General features: G+C 31.7%; 1 protein-coding gene across 1 annotated transcript; it reads left to right on the top strand.

Moving 5' to 3' along the window:
- Positions 1-3299: 3299 nt before the first annotated feature.
- LOC117930996 (GDP-L-galactose phosphorylase 1-like) lies at positions 3300-6911 on the top strand. Its single transcript, XM_034851834.1, has 5 exons — positions 3300-3686; positions 4296-4723; positions 4845-5030; positions 5142-5402; positions 6306-6911. Exons 1-5 carry the CDS (start codon positions 3581-3583, stop codon positions 6624-6626), a joined length of 1302 nt encoding a protein of 433 aa, XP_034707725.1. The 5' UTR covers positions 3300-3580; the 3' UTR covers positions 6627-6911.
- Positions 6912-20283: the final 13372 nt, after the last annotated feature.

The following is a 20283-nucleotide window of genomic DNA, read 5'->3' as shown; positions in this document are numbered from 1 at the left end:
ACTCACCATGGGAAAACCATCCCGATAACCTAGACCAACCATCCCTCTAATTAGGAGGTAGTGCACTACAACCTCTAACGGGTTGCCTAGACCCATGAACCGATTATGAACAAGTCATCTATTTGCAAGGAACCTATGACTTAGATCTTCTGTGTAATTCCTAATACACATATGTCATGTACAATGCAAAAAATGCAGACAAGAATGCTCATAAAGTATAATACATGGAATAAGGATAGATAAAAGTGAAACTGGAACATCATTAAATAAATAACGAATTCCAAATTTATTGCATCATGTTATGCTTTTAAGGGCTCTATCCTAACAACAATATCACTCAATTTATGATTTTCATGCATCCTAATATTCTCAAACTTAGTGGTAAGCTTTTGCAATTTAGAAACTTTAATAGCAGATGTACCTTCATGAGTGACTTGAGGTATATCCCATGCTTCCTTAGCACAAGTACAGTTTGTTGTTAGCATATTGATACCATTTTTCATTTGTTATCCTGTGAAACTCATCTAGACAAACTCCATTAAAGATACTAAACAAAGCCCTAGCATTGGCTTCATTCCCTTCAATATTATCTGCTTTGTCCCATTCTTGTTTAGGTTTTAATGATTTTCCACGGACATCAAGAATCAATGGGGTTTTCTATCCATATTCCATTGAATTTCATACCCATTCACCTTGCATTTTAAGAAAAAAATTTGATTCGAGCTTTCCAATAGGGATAGTTACTCTCATCGAATTAAGGTGGACTATTAAGAGGAGCCCCAATTTTTTATTGTTCCACACTAGACTTACAAGATCAGTAAAATATCTATTTTTATCCTATAGGATTAATAAAAGTTCAATTTTTATCCCACTCTGATACCAATAGAAAACCAAAGTTCAATAGGATAACACCCAAATGGGAGGTCAATGGGTGTAATTAAAAAAACGATAACAAAAATATATTTTTGTATCCTATAAGATCATAAGAATAATCAAAATATCTAAGCAATCAATATAATAAAATGAAATCAAGAAATATACAATGGATACAAGATTTTTAAGTAAAAAACCCTTACACTAATTATGGAGATAAAAAAAATCACAAGGTCTAAGACCGTTAATCTAAATCCACTATATGAGATCAAGTTACTCAAATTTACCTGGTCGTTTTACCCTAAAGACTTACTTTCCAATACCTACAACTTAATCCATGCAGTAACCTCTGATTACTCTAGTGAATACACTTCAGCCTCATTGAAGAGATGCAAGTCTTCAACCCTAGATTCATGAATGAATCCTTTGAATAAGATATCAGGAATGGTGTAACTCATTAAGCTTTCTCTCAAGGAGGCACCTTTGAAATCTCTCCAATCTCTTTTTAATCTCTAACCCTAGAAGGGTTATAATGTGGTATTTATACACAAATATGCCAAAGAGGTTTGGTATCATAAGGTTTCCAAATATAATTTACGTAAAATTCTTGAAAATATCTTTCAAATCTCGGTGAAAAAGACATGAGCGCTCAAGCACACTTAACCACAGCTTAGGCCGCTCGGGTGCTTGAGCGATGTTAAACACTTGAGCCTTGCTATTTGCTTAAGCATTCGCTACATTTTTACTTTTTAAAATAAAATGCATTCTAATTCCAAAAATTATACCATTCCTCTCTATACCATATAAGAGTCTAACTTGCCACAAGTCAAACCTTCTTAAACGTACCTGTGACTTTTTGGTTAGACAAATAGCAACCCTTGATTTTCAATGTAGAGTAAGTCACTTATCTAAAAAGATTTCTAAGGTCAAAATTAACTTGGAACAAAATTGTCAATAACAAACAAGACTTAATGTCCTAACAACTACAACTTCAAATAGATTGTCTAAGTCCATGAACTGATTTTGAACAACTCATCAACTTGTAAGGAACCTATGACTTGGTTCTTCTGTGCAACTCCTAATGCACCAATGTCATGTACAATGCAAATGATGTAAACCTAAAAGCTCAAATACATTTTAATGTAATTAATGGATAGAATAGTGGAAAGTTAAATCTATTTTTGTTACATCATGTCTTGGTTTTATAGATCTTATCCCAACGTGTATGTTAATTGATCACAAATTTGAGAAGTTGATATCTTCTACCTCATTAAATTATGAACACCAATTCATAGAAAGTTTGTATACAATGGATAGTAGGAACCCAAAAAATTGATTCAATTGGATTTCATAAATTTTTATCTTGATGCAATTTCATAGGGTATTGGAGTATGGTTAACCCTCTTTAGTATAATACTAAGTCAACTTTAGTTGAGCTATGAGGGAGTTAGTATTTTTTTTTTTTTTTTTATGGGTCATATAGTAGTCATTGCTTGAGCTTAAAATCTTTACTAGTATAAAAATTTAACATAAATTGAAGATTTAGTCGTATGTGTGCATAAGGGTGTTTTGGTAAAATTGCAAGGTTACACAAGAACTAATAGTTGTTTATTTTGAGGTGTTATAAAGAATTAATTATTTATATGCATAAGAGAATTTTAGTAAAGGTGCAAGGTTGCACAATAATTAATGATTAATTATTTTGATTTTTTTAAATTGAGTTAATTAATTAATTAGAATCAAATAAAATTAATTAATTAATTAAGATCCAGTAAACTAGATTATATGACTTAAGCTCAAATTGGATCAAAGTCACTTCAAGCCATAAGAGCAGGCATATAAACCCTCTCAAAGTGTAGAATTAGTCAACTCATCCATTCCATTCTTCTAAAGAGAGTCATAACCTCAATCTTCCATTCTTCTAAAGAGAGAGTCATAACCTTAATCTTTCTACCTCTTAAGTTTGTAGTCACTCTCTACAGGTGTCAATACCAATTATCAAAGGCAGATTTATATGGTGGAAGGCTCATGGGTTTCTAATATAAATATAGAAAAATTAAATTCAGTTATATTTTGTCTAAGTATTAGTAAAATTAGAGGAATTGATTAGTGGTTGTGGCTGGAACTTTGATTAATTAATTGCCATGTGTATTTCACGCAAAGTATGTTCCCCAGACTAATATACATGGAAATGTAAATTCAAATGAAAAGGAAAAATAAACACGTCCATCGAAATTTCTACGATTGATAAACAGGATAAAATGAGAAGATCCTAATCCTTGAGCGGAACGTTGTTATTCCAGCAGCCAAACAAAGCCGTCCACAATAGAAACGTATATATATGGTGTGTGAAATTGTGAATGCGTAACGAACTGAAGCGACACAAAGAGCGAAGGAGAGAAAGAAGCGGAGGAACCACAAGACGATTCCAATTCAACTTCTACAACGGCTTTACTTGCAACCATTCGGTGGCTTTTCCAACACCAAAAACCCCAAACGGCCGCCGATAAGCGCCGAGCTCCATCACCTCACGGCGGCAGGGGTGCCCTTCCTTCTCAAGGCGGTTGCCCTTCCGACCTCCTCTTCCTTGCCGGTGGCGGTTCCCTTTGCTCTCTTCCACTCATTCCCTTCGCTTTTCTTTCTTTATTTTGTTCTATAAGGCAGATTAGCGCTATTCGCATTGTCGGCTGGCGAGAAATTGAAGAGAATGTTGACCATCAAAAGAGTTCCGACCGTGGTCTCCAACTACCAGGAAGAAGCTTCAGAATCTCTCGGGTGTGGCCGCAACTGCCTTGGACACTGCTGCTTACCTGGTACCTATTTCATTGCCTCCTTTTTTTTCCTTTTTTTTTTTTCTGTTTGTTTCCATGGAAGTTTGGAAAAAATTACTCCAGTAGTAAATATGGTATTCATGTAACAGAAGTTCTCTTCGGAGGGGAAAATTAACTTTAGGGATTTCTGTACAATCATGAAAAAGGACTTAGATAATTCTTGAATCCTGTATGGCTCAAAAACAGAACTGAAACCTTCATAAAGTAATTATATTGCTGAGAGAACCCAAAAAAAAAAAAAAACTGTAGATAGGGGAAGAAGAGTAATTGGAGATTTTGATTTTTATTCATGTGATAAGCATAATAAATCTTCCATAACAAGTATATGTTAGAATCTGGGGTCATACTATCAGCTAGCTATTATAATTAGTCATTATGAGAAAGAGGACAAAAGTTTTATTTCTTATGGTCATGCACACATAAAGTGACGGAACAGAGTTTTTTTCCTTTCTTTTTCTGAAAATATTGATTGGAAATGCTTTTCTCTGGAATTTTCAAAAACTGTTGGAACAGATGACGCATGTCTGTTTTTCTTCTGTTGACTGTATTCCTGACCATGTGTTTGTACATTGAATTGATTGATGGTTTCAGTATCAAAACTTCCTTTGTATACATTCAAGAAAAATGTGGAGGATTCATCTGAAGCAAGGGTTGAGGTTTCATCTGAGGGACAACCTCCAGCATCTTTCCTGGACAACCTGTTGCTTGGACAGTGGGAGGATCGGATGAGTCAAGGCCTGTTCCGGTATGATGTGACTTTATGTGAGACAAGGATTATCCCTGGGAACTATGGTTTTATCGCACAGCTGAATGAGGGAAGGCACATGAAGAAACGACCCACAGAGTTTCGGGTTGACCAAGTTCTTCAGCCCTTTGATGAGAATAAGTTCAATTTCACCAAAATTGGCCAAGAAGAAGTCCTTTTCAGGTTTGAGCAGAGCAATGACAACAATGCCCATTACTTCCCTGTCTCACCAGTCACTGCTGATTCAAACTCTTCAAGTGTTGTTGCCATAAATGTAAACCAATTTGATCTTTGTTCCTTATATTTTCCTCCATTTTATCATGAGATAAGATAATAGACATGGTGTAAGATTTTGTTGTTCTGACTAATGAGTGTTCACAATTTTTTATTCTCAGGTCAGCCCGATCGAGTATGGACATGTGCTTCTAATACCCCATGTTCTTGATTGCTTGCCTCAGAGGATTGATCATGATAGCTTCTTGCTTGCCCTGCATATGGCTAAAGAAGCAGCAGATCCTTTCTTTAGATTAGGTTACAACAGTTTAGGTGCCTTTGCCACCATTAATCACCTCCACTTTCAGGTAATTAATTGATACCACATATTCTTTTTCCTTCTTCACTCTGCCATTTTTGTTATGCCCAATATTCATGTCTGTCACTAAATGATGGTTTAAATTTTTTACTTGCTCTAGGCATATTACTTGATGGCACCATTCCCAGTTGAGAAAGCTCCAACCGAGAGGATAATTAGGAGGGGGAAACTGCCTAACAGTGGGGTGATGATTTCAAAGATGTTAAATTATCCTGTGCAAGGCTTTGTTTTTGAGGGTGGAAATTCGATGCAGGATCTATCTGATACCGTTGCTAATTCTTGCATTTTCCTTCAAAATAACAACATCCCTTACAATGTCCTCATTTCTGATTGTGGGGGGAGAATATTTCTGTTTCCACAGGTGTTTTTCTTTTTTCAACTTACCAGAGGTTTGAATTGTTTACTGGTGGATTATTTAGTTATGCTTTTTATCCTACTCAGTTTTGGAGTTCATGGCCATAAACCTATATGCATGTTTACAATTAATCAGGCTTTCTTTGAGAAAAAGGCCAGACATAGCAGCCACAAATGAGTGGTCAGAACCTAAGTATTTGACACAGTATCTATGAATTATGTCAGAAGACATGCCAAAGTGCACACTGGCATATGTTTTTATGTTGGTATATGAGTTGATCTGAGTTAAATTCATTTTCAGTGACTGATTGCACCAGATCTAGGTATCTTTGTTTATAACATAGTTTTGCAGACTTTCTTGGTTGCAATCATCAAGACTCAAGAATTACCTGTGTTCTATTAAGTGTGCAAAGCCCCCTCATACTCGATGTTTTCATAGTCAAATGGCTCCTAGTTCTTATATCTCCACCATGACTACTAATTTTTAAGGACCCTAATAGATTTGGGGATGTCTGAATGGGTGATACATTCATCAGTTCTGTAGTCTTAACTATATTTCTCATAACCCTGAAGCCCAGTGCTTTTGATTCTGACTCTTATCCTAGAAAGTAGGGACCCAACTGACCTAACCTAAGGATGGGATGTATCTAGTTGTGCTCTTTTGGCAAGGTTTCAATTCTACAAACAAAAAGTTTGATCTGACAATTAAGCATTAAGTTCCACATACATACATACATGGGGCAAGGTTGGGCACAAGGAGAACTCCAACTCACAGTAACGCCCACACAAGCACAAATGCACACTTCCTCACATATGTGCATGGAGTTATGTGACTTGGTGTTTTTTAGTGATGGCTTCTGTTTTTTTTATGAGACAAAAAGAAAACTGATTGCTTCTGGTGAATGTTCAGTGTTTTGCAGAGAAACAAGCACTTGGAGAAGTAAGCCAGGAGCTTCTTGACACACTAGTAAACCCAGCTGTATGGGAGATCAGTGGACATATGGTGCTGAAGAGAAGAGAGGATTATGAGAATGCATCAGAGGAGTATGCATGGAGACTTCTTGCTGAGGTTTCCCTCTCAGAGGAGAGGTTCCAGGAAGTGAAGGGTTATGTGTTGGAAGCAGCAGGTTTGCAGGAGGCAGATATGGAGGAGATTCAGGAGAATGAGAGGGATCGAGAGGAAGATATTAACAAGCCCCCTACTCCTCGACCTACCCCCACATTTGCCTGAAGATTGCATGGTACAGCCTTGGAGGATTAGATTTTTGTTGGGCTTGTCACACGAGGTTACTTCTTTGACATGTGCGCATTATATTAGGCATATGAACAGGATTCCCAGTATTGTGGTAGTTCTGCAAGCAATTGCTTTGCAATAGTATATGCCAACTTTCTAATTAACTGTTATCAGTTTCCAGGGAAGGGATATCCATTTCCTTGTATACTCTCATTTTGCAGAAACACATATTTGTGTTATTTGCTTCCATAAGAAATAAAGATTTGTTACCTTTTCTCTGGATGGCAAAGCCTAATATCTTTGCCCTGGTATTCCTTACCAGGGGTTTTAGCTCTCATGGCTTCAAGTGGTCTCTTGAAATTTGATCTTTGACGCTGTGTTTGGTCCCAAGAAATATAAAGAATGAAAAATCATGTTTGGTTTTACTATAATAGATATATATTAAAAAAATAAATGTAATTAAAATTCATTAAAAATTTATACATTTTCAATCTTTATACAAAAAAGTTTAAACAAATTAAATGAGTTTAAAGCAACACATAGAAATAATTTATTAATTTTAAATCTATTTTTATTTTTCTTAACTATTTCTTTCCTCTTTTTATTTTTTTTTATTTTTTTATTTTTGGTTTCTATTTTCTTTTCCTCATATTTTTTCTTACATTTTTTTTATAATCAAATGTAGCCTCATAATTTACTTAGGCTATGTTTGGTTCTCGAAAAATACTAAGGAAAGGAAAAAAAAAATCATGTGAAAAATTATTTTCTCTAGTTTGGGTGACATGGAAAATATGATGGAAAAAAAATATAAAGGAAAATATTAAAGAAAATATCATAATATTTTCCCTACTATTTTCCTTAAAAAATAATGAGGGAAATAAGAGAAAAAGAGAAGGGAAAAGTTAGGGGAAATTTTATCAGGCTCATGGTATCGTCTTCATCGAGTCTCTTGTTCACCTCTAACTTCCTCTTCACCGGTCGCTATGGCTTCTCACCATAGTCAACCCTTTCAACGACCACCACTATCACTCCGACCACCTTCCAGTGCCTCTGAAAACCTACCCTTTTCAGGCACCCAAGTTCCCATGGATGAAGTGTCTTCTTCAAATCAAGTTCCCATGGATGAAATGAATTCTTCAAATCCAGTAAATGTATTCAAATCCATGTCTTCAAATCAAGTATGAATTGAACTCCTTTCTCGTAACCCCACACCTTATGTTTTGTATATCTAGGTCTTTGAACTTTTTTTTTTTTTCTCATTTTTGGAAATCTAGACACTCGTATTTTGCAAGTATAGAAAATTTGATGCTACTCTTTGTAATTCGATTTCAATTTTTCTCGTGTTTGCATTTTTTAATTCTCTATGCTTCCATTTGATTTTGAAAACTATAATTTAAATTTTTCATTTGCTACTACACATGTTTGAGAAATTTTAATTCTAGAACCCATTGTTTTGTTTTGTTTTAATCCTTTTTTTTTTAATATCAGAGGAGTGGGTGATCTGTTTTTTGAAGCCAAATTAGACATAGCTAGCTCAAGAATATTATTTGGGCTTGTGGCTTTCCATGTGGGGTCATTATGCTTCTTGCCCATGATCTTTTAGGCTAGGCGTTTCCCCATTTTTTATGGCTATGTTTGGTTCCCAAAAAAATGCTAAGGAAAGGAAAAAAAATCATGTGGAAAATTATTTTCTTTAGTTTGGGTGACATGGAAAATATGATGAAAAAAAATATAAAGGAAAATATTAAATAAAATATCATAATATTTTGCCTGCTATTTTCCTTAAAAAATAATGAGAAAAATAAGAGAAAAAGAGAAGGGAAAAGTTAGGGGAAATTTTATCAGGCTCGTGGTATCGTCTTCACCGAATCTCTTGTTCACCTCTAACTTCCTCTTCACCAGTCTCTATGGCCTCTCATCACCGTCGATCCTTTCAACGACCACCACTATCACTTCAACCACCTTCCAGTGCCTCTGAAAACCTACCCTTTTCAAGCATCCGAGTTCCCATGGATGAAGTGCATTCTTCAAATCAAGTTCCCATGGATGAAATGAATTCTTCAAATCCAATGAATGTATTCGGATCCATGTCTTCAGATCAAGTATGAATTGAACTCCTTTCTCTTAACCTCACACCTTATGTTTTGTATATCTAGGTCTTTGAACTCTAACTTTTTTTTTCTCATTTTTGGAAATCTAAACACTTAGATTTTGCAAGTATAGAAAATTTGATGCTACTCTTTGTAATTCGATTTCGATTTTTCTCTTGTGCTTTCATTTTTTAATTCTCTATGTTTCCATTTGATTTTGAAAACTATAATTTAAATTTTTCATTTGCTACTACACATGTTTGAGGAATTTTAATTCTAAAACCTGATATTAATGTGCTTCCATTTTAATTCTAGAACCCATTGTTTTGTTTTGTTTTAATCTTTTTTTTTTTTAATATCAGAGGAGTGGGTGATATGTTTTTTGAAGCCAAATTAGACATAGCTAGCTCAGGAATATTATTTGGGCTTGTGGCTTTCCATGCGGGGTCATTCTGCTTCTTGCCCATGATCTTTTAGGTTGGGCGTTTCCCCATTCTTTATGGTTATGTTTGGTTCCCGGAAAATGCTAAGGAAAAAGAAAAAAAATCATGTGGAAAAGTATTTTCTTTAGTTTGGGTGACATGGAAAATATGATGGAAAAAAAAAATATAAAGGAAAATATTAAATAAAATATCATAATATTTTCCCTACTATTTTCCTTAAAAAATAATGAGGAAAATAAGAGAAAAAGAGAAGGGAAAAGTTGGGGGAAATTTTATCAAGCTCATGTTATCGTCTTCATCAAGTCTCTTGTTCATCTCGAACTTGCTCTTCATCGGTCGCTATGGTTTCTCACCGTCGTCGACCCTTTCAATGGCCACCACTATTACTCTGACCACCTTCCAATGCCTCTGAAAACCTACCCTTTTCAGGCACCCGAGTTCCCATGGATGAAGTGCGTTCTTCAAATCAAGTTTCCATGAATGAAATGAATTCTTCTAATCCAGTGAATGTATCCAGATCCATGTCTTTAGATCAAGTGTGAATTGAACTCCTTTCTCTTAACCTCACACCTTATGTTTTGTATATCTAGGTCTTTGAACTCTATTTTTTTTTTTTTCTCATTTTTGGAAATCTAGAGACTCGGATTTTGCAAGTATAGAAAATTTGAAGCTACTCTTTGTAATTCGATTTTGATTTTTCTCTTGTGTTTTCATTTTTTAATTCTCTATGCTTCGATTTGATTTTGAAAGCTATAATTTAAATTTCTCATTTGTTACTGCACATGTTTGAGGAATTTTAATTCTAAAACCTGATATTAATGTGCTTCCATTTTAATTCTAGAACCCACTATTTTGTTTTGTTTTAATCCTTTTTTTTTTTAACATCAGAGGAGTGGGCGATTTGTTTTTTGAAGCCAAATTAGACATAGCTAGCTCAGGAATATTATTTGGGCTTGTGGCTTTCCATGTGGGGTCATTATGCTTCTTGCCCATGATCTTTTAGGCTAGGCGTGTCCCCATTCTTTATCTGTTTGGAATATGATTTGTGAAATGGTATTCTATGAAGAAAGAAGAAAAAACGACAAGCACCTAATGAAGTGTTGTGTCATTAAAATTCTTTGAAAAGTTTGAAATAACCTTTAAGGCCTGGATATCACTGTTTTGGCACATTCATTAGTTTGAGGTGATTTTTGACCTTTTACAATCTGTCTGCTCTATGATAAGAACAACTTTGGCTTGAGCATGTCACTGCTGCCACTACTTCCGCTTCCTCTGCTGCTCTAACTCAACTCCCCCTTCCCATCCACATACACATAATTGCTCAGAAGCAACACATTAAAAATCACAGAACATGCTAAACACACAACATACATGCAGATTTGGATCTTAGCCATGCTTTCTTTATTGGAGACTGGGTCTTAGTTTTTCCAGAAATTCTCATTCATCTAAAGGATTCATAAATATTAAGTTTATGGGTTCAAATTAATTAGAAAATATAAGAGTGAGAGAAATGACAATTTAATATATATATATATATATATATATATATATATATATATATATATATATATATATATATATATATATATATATAAGAAAAAAATGAAGGAAAAGAAAACAACATGAAGGCCAATAAGATGTATAAGTTTACTACTACTCCAAAAATTGCCACAAAGGTTTAGAGCCTTGTGCCAATGAAAAACCAATGGATGGCCCATGCCATGACTTTTATAGTAACAAGGCTAATAGCTAATGATTCTCAAATCCTAGCATGAACAGTTTCTCATTCTAGGAATATTGATTGTCAAATATGTCTCCCTCTTTTATTTAAGCATCCCAAACCAAGACCAACCCAAGCCAAATAGATCTCGAGTAAAGTGGTCCACATATGCATTAACTCGGTTTTGGAGGAAAAAAATAGAGAAGAAAAAATGAAAGAAAAAACTAAGGAAAGAGATGCAAAGACATAGCCTGAATGGCAAGACTGTCCCAAATGGTTAGGATTGTATTACTTAATGAAGCACTACTACTGATGCATATAACCTGTCAGTGAGGTATACAACCAACACAAAGTTCGGAAACTGAATTGAAAGAGAAGAGTTCTTTGTTTCCTTTTTTCAAGGTCTGAAAATAACCTTTTTCACATGGGTTTCGATTTTTCACTGCCCATAATTTTTGGTAACTATGATATTAATTCATGGCCCACAAGCCAATAATGCATTGATTTCCCTATAAAATATATTAATATTTAAAAACATCTCAAGAAATAATTAATATTATGTAGTTGATAATATTTCAAATCATCTTTATATTATTTTGAGGACCACTTGATTCTAGATTATTTTCCAAATATATATACAATACATACCTTGAGCTACTTAGCCACATCTCTAGTAGAGGATCCATACACTTCAATCCTTGAAATTTTCCAAATTTAAAAGTTGTAAAAAAAAAAAAAAAAAAAAAAAAAAGGAAAATAAAGATAAAAGAAATTTTCCTTATCCTTAATTTTCATGCAATATTTTCTTCGAAATTTTCATAGCTAGAAATCATGCTAATTTCTAAATGTCAGGATCATGGTCATGACCACCAAAACTCAACAAAAACAATATTAAAATATCAAAAACTTTTCATGTCAATTTTCTTTGACAACTCCAATCAAACTCTTAAAAATAAGCTTGATTCCCATTTGCCCTTTAAGTTGCCATAAGGCAGAATATATTCCAACCGTTGAGAACACACCATTACTTTATAAAAATTTGAATGTTAAATGGTTCGATCACCTTGAGTATTTTGGAGGACTGCATTCTAGGTCAATATATTCTCTACAACTGTTGAGACCAAACTACTATAAGAAAGACTGAATCCAAATTATTTTGGTTGCAATAATACTAGAATTTCATGGCATTGTATATAGGAATTCCATTCTGCATGCACATGAAGTTCTAGCACAACCATTGTCACAGTCACACCCTTTTCAAGTTCTTGCACCTATTTCACAAATTTGCTCTCCTAAACCTTCATAGAAAAATGTTTTGGTTTCCATAAGCTTTCTTCCTAATCATAATACTTCAATTCCTCTTACTTTTCCTAATGACTTTACTAAATCATTCCTCTTACTTTGCTGTCATGTAGACTTATAATGAAGAGTGGCAAAGACTTAGAAGATGGGTTGCAACTTGTGTAGCTATGTATGCTGCATATGCGACAATTCTTGTTTCAATTTATCATCGTTCAAACTATTTGGAGAGATCAATCTCTAATGAAGGAGATTATGAATAACATGCTTTGATGGAAAGACTTACACTAATGGATAATGAAGATTGTTATAATCAACTACGTATGGGAAATGATGCATTTGCAAGACTAGTAAACATTCTTCGGGAACAGGTCGTCTTAGAAATAGTGCACATAATAAATGTAAAAGAACAAGTTGCCAAATTCCTTCACATTGTTGGTCATAATTTAAGGAATAGAACTATGAAATTTATTTCAAGCACTCTAGTAAAACTAGTAGTCATCACTTTCATCAAGTTCTTAGAGCTATAATATCTTTAGATGATGTCTTCTTAAAGCAACCTGATGGATTAAAGTGCCCTCAAGAAATTAAGGACAATACCAAATTTTGTCCCTACTTTAAGGTAAACTTATTTATCTAATAAACATCATTAGAATATTATTTATATTTCAAAATAAACTAATACTTTTGTTTCTTTATAGGATTGCATAGGGGCAATTGATGGGTCACATTTTCGTGTAAAAGTGTCAAATGATGTTGTACAAAGGTATCAAGGGCGAAAATACTATCCAACATAAAATGTTTTAGCAGCATGTTCCTTTGACTTGAAGTTCACATATGTTTTACCTAGTTGGGAAGGATCTGCATCAGACTCGAGAATCCTAGATAATGCATTAATGAGAGATTTTGATAAATTGATTGTTCCACAAGGTGATTATTGGTGATTAGATAATAACATAATTTATTAGCTCAAGTGACTATTACTAATAACAAAGATCCTTTGTCTATGCTTCTTAGGTAAATATTATTTGGTTGATGCAGGTTTTCAGCTAAAAATTGGATTTCTTACCCCATATAGAAGCATTCGTTACCATTTAAAAGAGTGTAGTGTTCATCAACCAGAAAATGCTCGAGAGGTTTTCAACCTTCAACACTCGTCCTTGAGAAATGCAATTAAAAGAGCATTTGGTGTTTTGAAGAAAAGGTTTCCAATAATAGCTAGAAGGATGGAGCCACATTACACTATTGACACACAATTTGATAATATACTAGCATGTTGTATCCTCCATAACTATCTCATGGGTGTTGATCCAGATGAAAGATTAATAGCAGAGGTCGATAGAGAGCTTTTTAGCGAAGAAACGAAGTTTGAATCAATGGTCTTGATTTTAGCTGAAAAATGCAAGGAGAAATCTTAAGGGAGAAAATAGCCATGGATATGTGGAAAGATTACAATAGAAACCATTGATGAGTCCTTTTATTTTATGGTTCTTTTCTTGTATAGTTTTTTTGTGTTTCATATTAAGTACGATGATTGTATTTAGAACTATAACTCCTCTAGTTAAAATCACACTTTGAATGAGTTACAATGAAGGTATTATTATATCTCCTCCTCTTGACTTTTCATTTTAAACATATATATATGTATTATTATTTCAGATGGAACATAGTGAAGGCTTTGAAGTACACAAAAGTGTAAGTGAAAAAAGAAACTTGACTTGGATTGATGAAATGAACAAATTTTTGGTTGATCGATTAATGGAGTAAATGCATAAAGGGCAAAAGATAGGAGGAGTCTTCACCAAGACAACTTATACAATAGTTGCTTGAGAAATTGGGGAAAATTTTGAATTGAGTTGTAACTCTGAAGTTTTATAAAGTGGTAGTGGATTTGGTTTCAATGAATCAACTCAAATGATCAAAGCTACCACGGAAGTATGGACTACTTACACTAAGGTTAGTTAATTATTATTTTTGAGTTATTAGAAATAAAAATTTTGCGTGTAATGTAGAACTATAAATTTCTAATAGACATTATCACAATTGAACTTGAGTTTTGTTAATATTTGTTTTTTATGATGTTAAAAGGCACACCCAAGAGCATCTCAACTCAAATACAAACCTATTAGAAATTATGATAAGTTGTCCATTCTTCTTGGAAAAGATCGAGCAACAAGAAGTCTTGCTGCAGGTGCAAAAGAAAGACAACTTCATTGGGCCTAGGAACAAAATTTGGATGGCACAATTCCATTAGGATCATCACAACATGGGATCAAAGATGAAACATTTGCTTATGTTGAAAATGAAGCAACAACTGAGACATCTTTCTCATTTGCAGATACATCTGTTTCTGCACCAAAGTCAAACAAAGAAACAAAAAAGAGAAAAGCAAAATATGCTGGCATTGTAAGTGAAGAATTAAGGTCAATTAGAGTTGGAATGAATGTAGCTATTACGGCTCTTGATAGAAGCAACCTTCAAAATTATACAGAAGAGCAATTGTTTGAAGAGATTTCTAAGATTGGAGGCATGAGTGATGTATCTCATATGAAAACATATCAAGCTCTTACCGGTGATGTGAGTGCAGCTCAAGCCTTCCTTGCTTGTCCAATTGATAGGCGTAAGCTTTGGTTGTCAGTTAAATTTGGACCTACTTTTTTTTTATGCCTAATTTGAGATGGAGATTATTTTTATTTTTAGTTTTAGTTTTGTTTTGGGGCTATACATGAAGTTTTGATATCAAAACTCATGGATGATAGTTGATTATTAGAAATTGATCTGTTATATTTTTAGACTTATGAAGACTTCTTTTATTCATTTGCTATAAGGGCTTCTTTTTATTTGTTTGTTATAGAGACTTCTTTTTATTCCTTTGTTATGGAAACTTTTTTTTATTCATTTATCTTTTCAACATGTTATTCAATTATCTTTCCAGGGTGAGTGGTGTAGATTTTGCTCACCCATTTTGCCATCGGATTAGTGTAGTTTGTGATTGGATTAATGGCATCTTGTGGATTAATGCAATGGTGAGGGCATAATAGATGTATATTCCTTTAGCAAGGTGTATAGAGGTCATACAGAAAGTATATAAATGTAGTGTTAATTTGCTGGAAATTTGGTTGCTTGTGTGTGATTTCTAAGATTATTGAATTTGGTTTATCTAAGCATTGATTTTCACATAAATTTCTGAGTAAGGAGCAATGTTTTGAGTTAGGATGCGGGTTGGTTAAATGTTTCTGCAATAATTTTGCAAAACTAATTTTTAGAAAAATAAGAGCACAAAATTTACTTTATTATTCAACAAATTGATAACCATCTAAGACAAATTGTTGATTTTGTTTTTCTTGACTTTTTTTCATGGTTAACCAAACAAAAGAAAATAAATTCTTTTTTTTTTCCCTTGAATTTTCCATGGATAACCAAATAAGTGAAAAAATTTATATTCCTTTCCTTAGTTTTTTCTTTCCTTCCATTTTTCCTCCCAATTTTCTTTCTCTCACATTTTCTGGGAACCAAACATAGCCTAGGGTTTGTTCGACAATTATTTTATAAAGTTGTCTAGCCCTTCTAACAAAGATAAAAAATTCCAAGTGCTTGAAAGGTTATAAGTACTTCCTAAAATCGGTATCAAACATACTCTTAATAAAAGATATTATCATTTTTTTATTGACAGCAAAAATGAAATTATTGTTGTATAGAAAATGTGCTTAGAACAATGAATGCATTTTAGAATTGTTTTAAAATCACTTCTTGGATAGAGGTTATTTATTAGGAACGGTGGAAATTATATTTTTGTATTCAATTTTAAATATGATTATAGATATAAAAAATTTTAGTAAAATAAATTATCATTAAATTGGCCTTCAAAAAAATGTGGTTCCCCAATTTAGGATCAACGAGTGATACGTCCTACACACATTTGACATGTGGCATATGTTAAAAAGGTAACACGTGACATGTAAATGACCTACTCCTAATCATGTATGTCCGCTTTGGACCCAAAGCCCCCTCATGACTTTAATCATGTAAATTTAGTCTTTCAAATAAAATTTTTCAATTATAGTCAAAAGAGAATAAATAATAAATAAATATTCTCTTGTTAAAAAAAAAATTAATGAAGAAGACAAGTTGCTAAAATCAAGCAACTAAATCTTAGGGAATTCCAAAATCTAATTTTCTAATTTCACCTATAAATAGGGGTGACTTCCTTCAATGAAGAGACTTCTAGGGATTGGCAAAACGACTCCACACGGGAAAAAAAGCTTCACAAAAAAAAAAAAAAAACTTCACAAAATCTCTCTATAAGTCCAAGAAACGACAAAAGTGATACACATATAATCTTCATCCTTTCAACGAGTTCATTTGAAAACAAGTCATTTGTGGCCCTTGATTGATCTCTAAAATAAAAATAAAAAATAAAAAGTTTCATCGTCGTTTTCCAAATTATGATCAAATTGAAAGAATCAGATAAATATATTATTTTGTAAAGAATATTACTACAAATATTGCACTTCACAATTTATTATTGTTAATAAAATATTTTGTTTTTTATATTTTTCTATTGTTTTGTTAATTTTGCCTTGCAAAATTTGTGCTTACAATAACACTTTCGACAATTGAAAATGGCTTAAACTACAAGTTTTTTGACATATGCATATTCACTATTTTGGTTTTCGAAAACAAAACCAATTTTTTAAAATTATTTTGTTTCAGGAAATAAGCAAATACGAAAATAATGCACCTTAGAGGTGATGTAATTTAATGATTCAAATTCTTGTATTTAGATAAGTGAAAGATTTTGGAATTAAGATATTTATTTATATTGAAGTATTGTATTACCACACAATTAAAAATAAAATAATAATTTATAATAATATTAGAGTGTTAATATTTAGATCATTAAATATCTTTATACATTCTCTTAAATTTAAAAGAAAATTAAGACAAAAACAACCTTCAATGAAACAACCAAAATACCTTTAAAATTAATATTATCTGTATACTTTCAAACATCCTTGAGGCCACCCATAACTATACTTTCTCTATGTTAAGGGTGTTTGAAACTATACTTTCAAATATGCTTTTAGGTCCAGGCTTGGAAGTCTGAAGACCATGAAATTTATTATTATTATTATTATTATTATTATTATTATTATTATTATTTCTCTTTAACCATTTTCTTTTTAGAATTTTAAGACTTGCAATGTTCAAAACTATACTTTTGAACATACTTTTCATGGTTAACCTTGCAAGTCTGAACACCACAAAATAGGATTTCTATTTTTTCAGTTTTTTTCCAAAATTTCTCAATTCTAAAACACTTCTAAATTATTCATAACTATTTTTTAACTATCTTTATGAAAAAATTTCATCAAAATTCACATAATATTATAAACATGATATTAATGCATGAATTAAAATAACATATAAAAAGATTGAAATTAGCTTTAAACTTATCTTAAATGTGTTTTTTTTTTTTTTAAGAATGAATAAGAAATAGGAATCGAAGAGAATAATGATAACGGCATTTTAGGTATATTAAAAAATTTTAAATAAATATATTATTAGGATTAAGGTTTGAAAGTGGAATTGTAGAATGATCAGACGAATCCAAATATAAATTCACATAATATTATTTTAAGTTGATCTATTTAAATTTATAACAAAAAGATCAGGAAAGTTGGAGGTCTGTCTAAAAACTATTTTTTAGAATAGTTTTCTGTTCTCCAAAACAAAAAACACAAGAAACATATTTGAAAATTAAAAATTATTTTTTATTTTCGATTCTTAACAATAGGAAACACATAGTGTTGATAACATCTTTTAATTGTTTTCTTAAGACTATTTTAATAAATAATTATAGAATCATATAGAATAGAATAATTAAAAACAGAACATTATATATAAAAATTATATTTAAATTTATTAAAAATAAGTTAAAAATATTTTAGGTTTTCAAACATATTTTTATTTTATAAAGATTTAAAAAACTGTTATCAAAACTATTTTTAAAGATAATTACTTAAACAAACCCTTAGTAATTAAAAATTACTTTTTATTAACGAAAATTTTTATTTCATAAAAGTAAAATATCATATAAAAATCACTATTTCCTCTTCATGGACCCTTTCAAAAACTTCAGATGTGAATATATATTCACCCTAATTTTGAATACCACATGGAACTTTGGGTCTTGTGATAATTCTTGTGGATTTCAACTGCACCCCTTCCTGTCCAGACCACCTTCATGCTACCATCGTAAAGCGACTATTCAATTTTTTGATGACTTCAATTAAAAAAAATGTTACTATCATAAATTCCTATGATGACACGTTTTACTGCATTTTTTAAAAATAAAATGAAAACAAAAAGTTATTCTCATCATTCATTCCTTGGATTTTACCAAAAAGATAATTTTTAAAATGAAAAAAATCGACGTAAATAGATAAGAGGATAATGAAATTAAATAAAATATCAAAAACTTTATTTCTTATTAAAAATTAAATTAAATTAAGTTTTATTAATATCAAATAGTAGTTGAAAATAAATTAAATTCAATTTTAAGTTCTTATATTTCTTTTAAATTTTTTACTAATCAAATAAAAGATAGTTTTCTTTATCAAAAAGCCTTTCAAATAAATCTAATAACTATTATGAAATCACCACTCTTAAAAATATATGATGGGTTTCAAAAAAACATTAAGGGGTATTTGATAAAACTTATAACTTATTATTTAATAATTTAGGTTGTTTTAAGTTAAATTATATTTAAGTTATTAATTTAAAACTTATTATTTAATTCTTAATTTAAGGTTATTTGATAATATTAACTTAAAATTTATTTTAAATTATTAAATTGAAATATTTATTTTCATAAATTATAATTGGGGCAAAGTAAGTTGAGTAACAATGAAAGTCGTGAAATAGCAAAAGAGATCGTGCAGGTAATTCTAATAAATGAGGATAAGAAAGTAAAATAAACATGTATACTTAAAAATGAATTAATTGGTTTTATTTATTACTTAAAATTATTTTCGACTTTAAGTTATACCATTAAGTTATTTTATCAAACATATTTAATTTACTTAAAAACTTAAATTAAGTTATGAGATTGGTTTATCAAATGTCAATTAAATCAAAATCAAAATAATTGAAAAGAAAAATCAATAAATTCAAAGTAAATTATGAATATTATAAATCCTAAATCATCTCTCTCCTCTCCGTCGATTGGAAATTTGCAAAATCCCCAAATAAGAGTCATCCTCCTTCTCGTTCTCTGCTCACCTCAAGACCCCGAACCATGGTGCTCAAGTGCCCTACAATTTGGTTGAATTGGTGTTATGTTATGGGGTTCTTAGTATCAGTTTTAAGTTGAGAAATCAGATTTAATCTATGAATTGGTGTTAGTTCATGGAATTCTTTGTCGTAGTTTTGACTTGGGGACTGAATTTGACATTTTAGTGAGCATTTGGGTTTTTTGTTGTTGAAAACCTCCTCTCTTTTTTCACTCTCATTTTCTTTTGGATCCCTCCAAGATGAGAACCTTAAAGTCAACTGATGCAGTTGTCTTAGGCTTGGTTTGGACCAAAAACATAAAAAAAAAAAAAAAACAAACCTAGGTTCAAGAAAATCTGAAAAGTGAGAACAAGGTCATATAAATTATGAACTAATTATGAGCTCAATCCTTTCTTGGCTGCCAAACTGTAGTTTTGTCTTTTTAGATTTTTTTTTTTTTTTTTTTCTTTCCCAATGTGAAATTTTAGGTTTTTGATAAAATTTGAATGTGATTTTTTGGAAAATGAAAATGGGGTCTGGGGTTTTTTTTTTTGAATGAAAATTACTTTTTTATCATCACTTAAACAAGTCACATGAAAAGCACATACGCCTTCCATCCAATACAAGTAACACCATCACTCCAAAAATGTGCATTACGTGTAATTATAAAGCATGGAGAGTAAATTGCTCGATTTTAACCTTGATAGGATAATGTGCAAAACAAGGTATAGATTGAGGAGTAAAGTGTAATAAACAAAAAAAAAAATATTATGAAATTTGAAAAATTAAGAACTTATTTATGAACATTTTAAAAAACATTTTTGAGA

The sequence above is a fragment of the Vitis riparia genome, chromosome 14 (assembly GCF_004353265.1).
Source record: "Vitis riparia cultivar Riparia Gloire de Montpellier isolate 1030 chromosome 14, EGFV_Vit.rip_1.0, whole genome shotgun sequence".
Classification (NCBI taxonomy): domain Eukaryota; kingdom Viridiplantae; phylum Streptophyta; class Magnoliopsida; order Vitales; family Vitaceae; genus Vitis; species Vitis riparia.
This window is presented reverse-complemented; position numbering and strand designations above follow the sequence as displayed.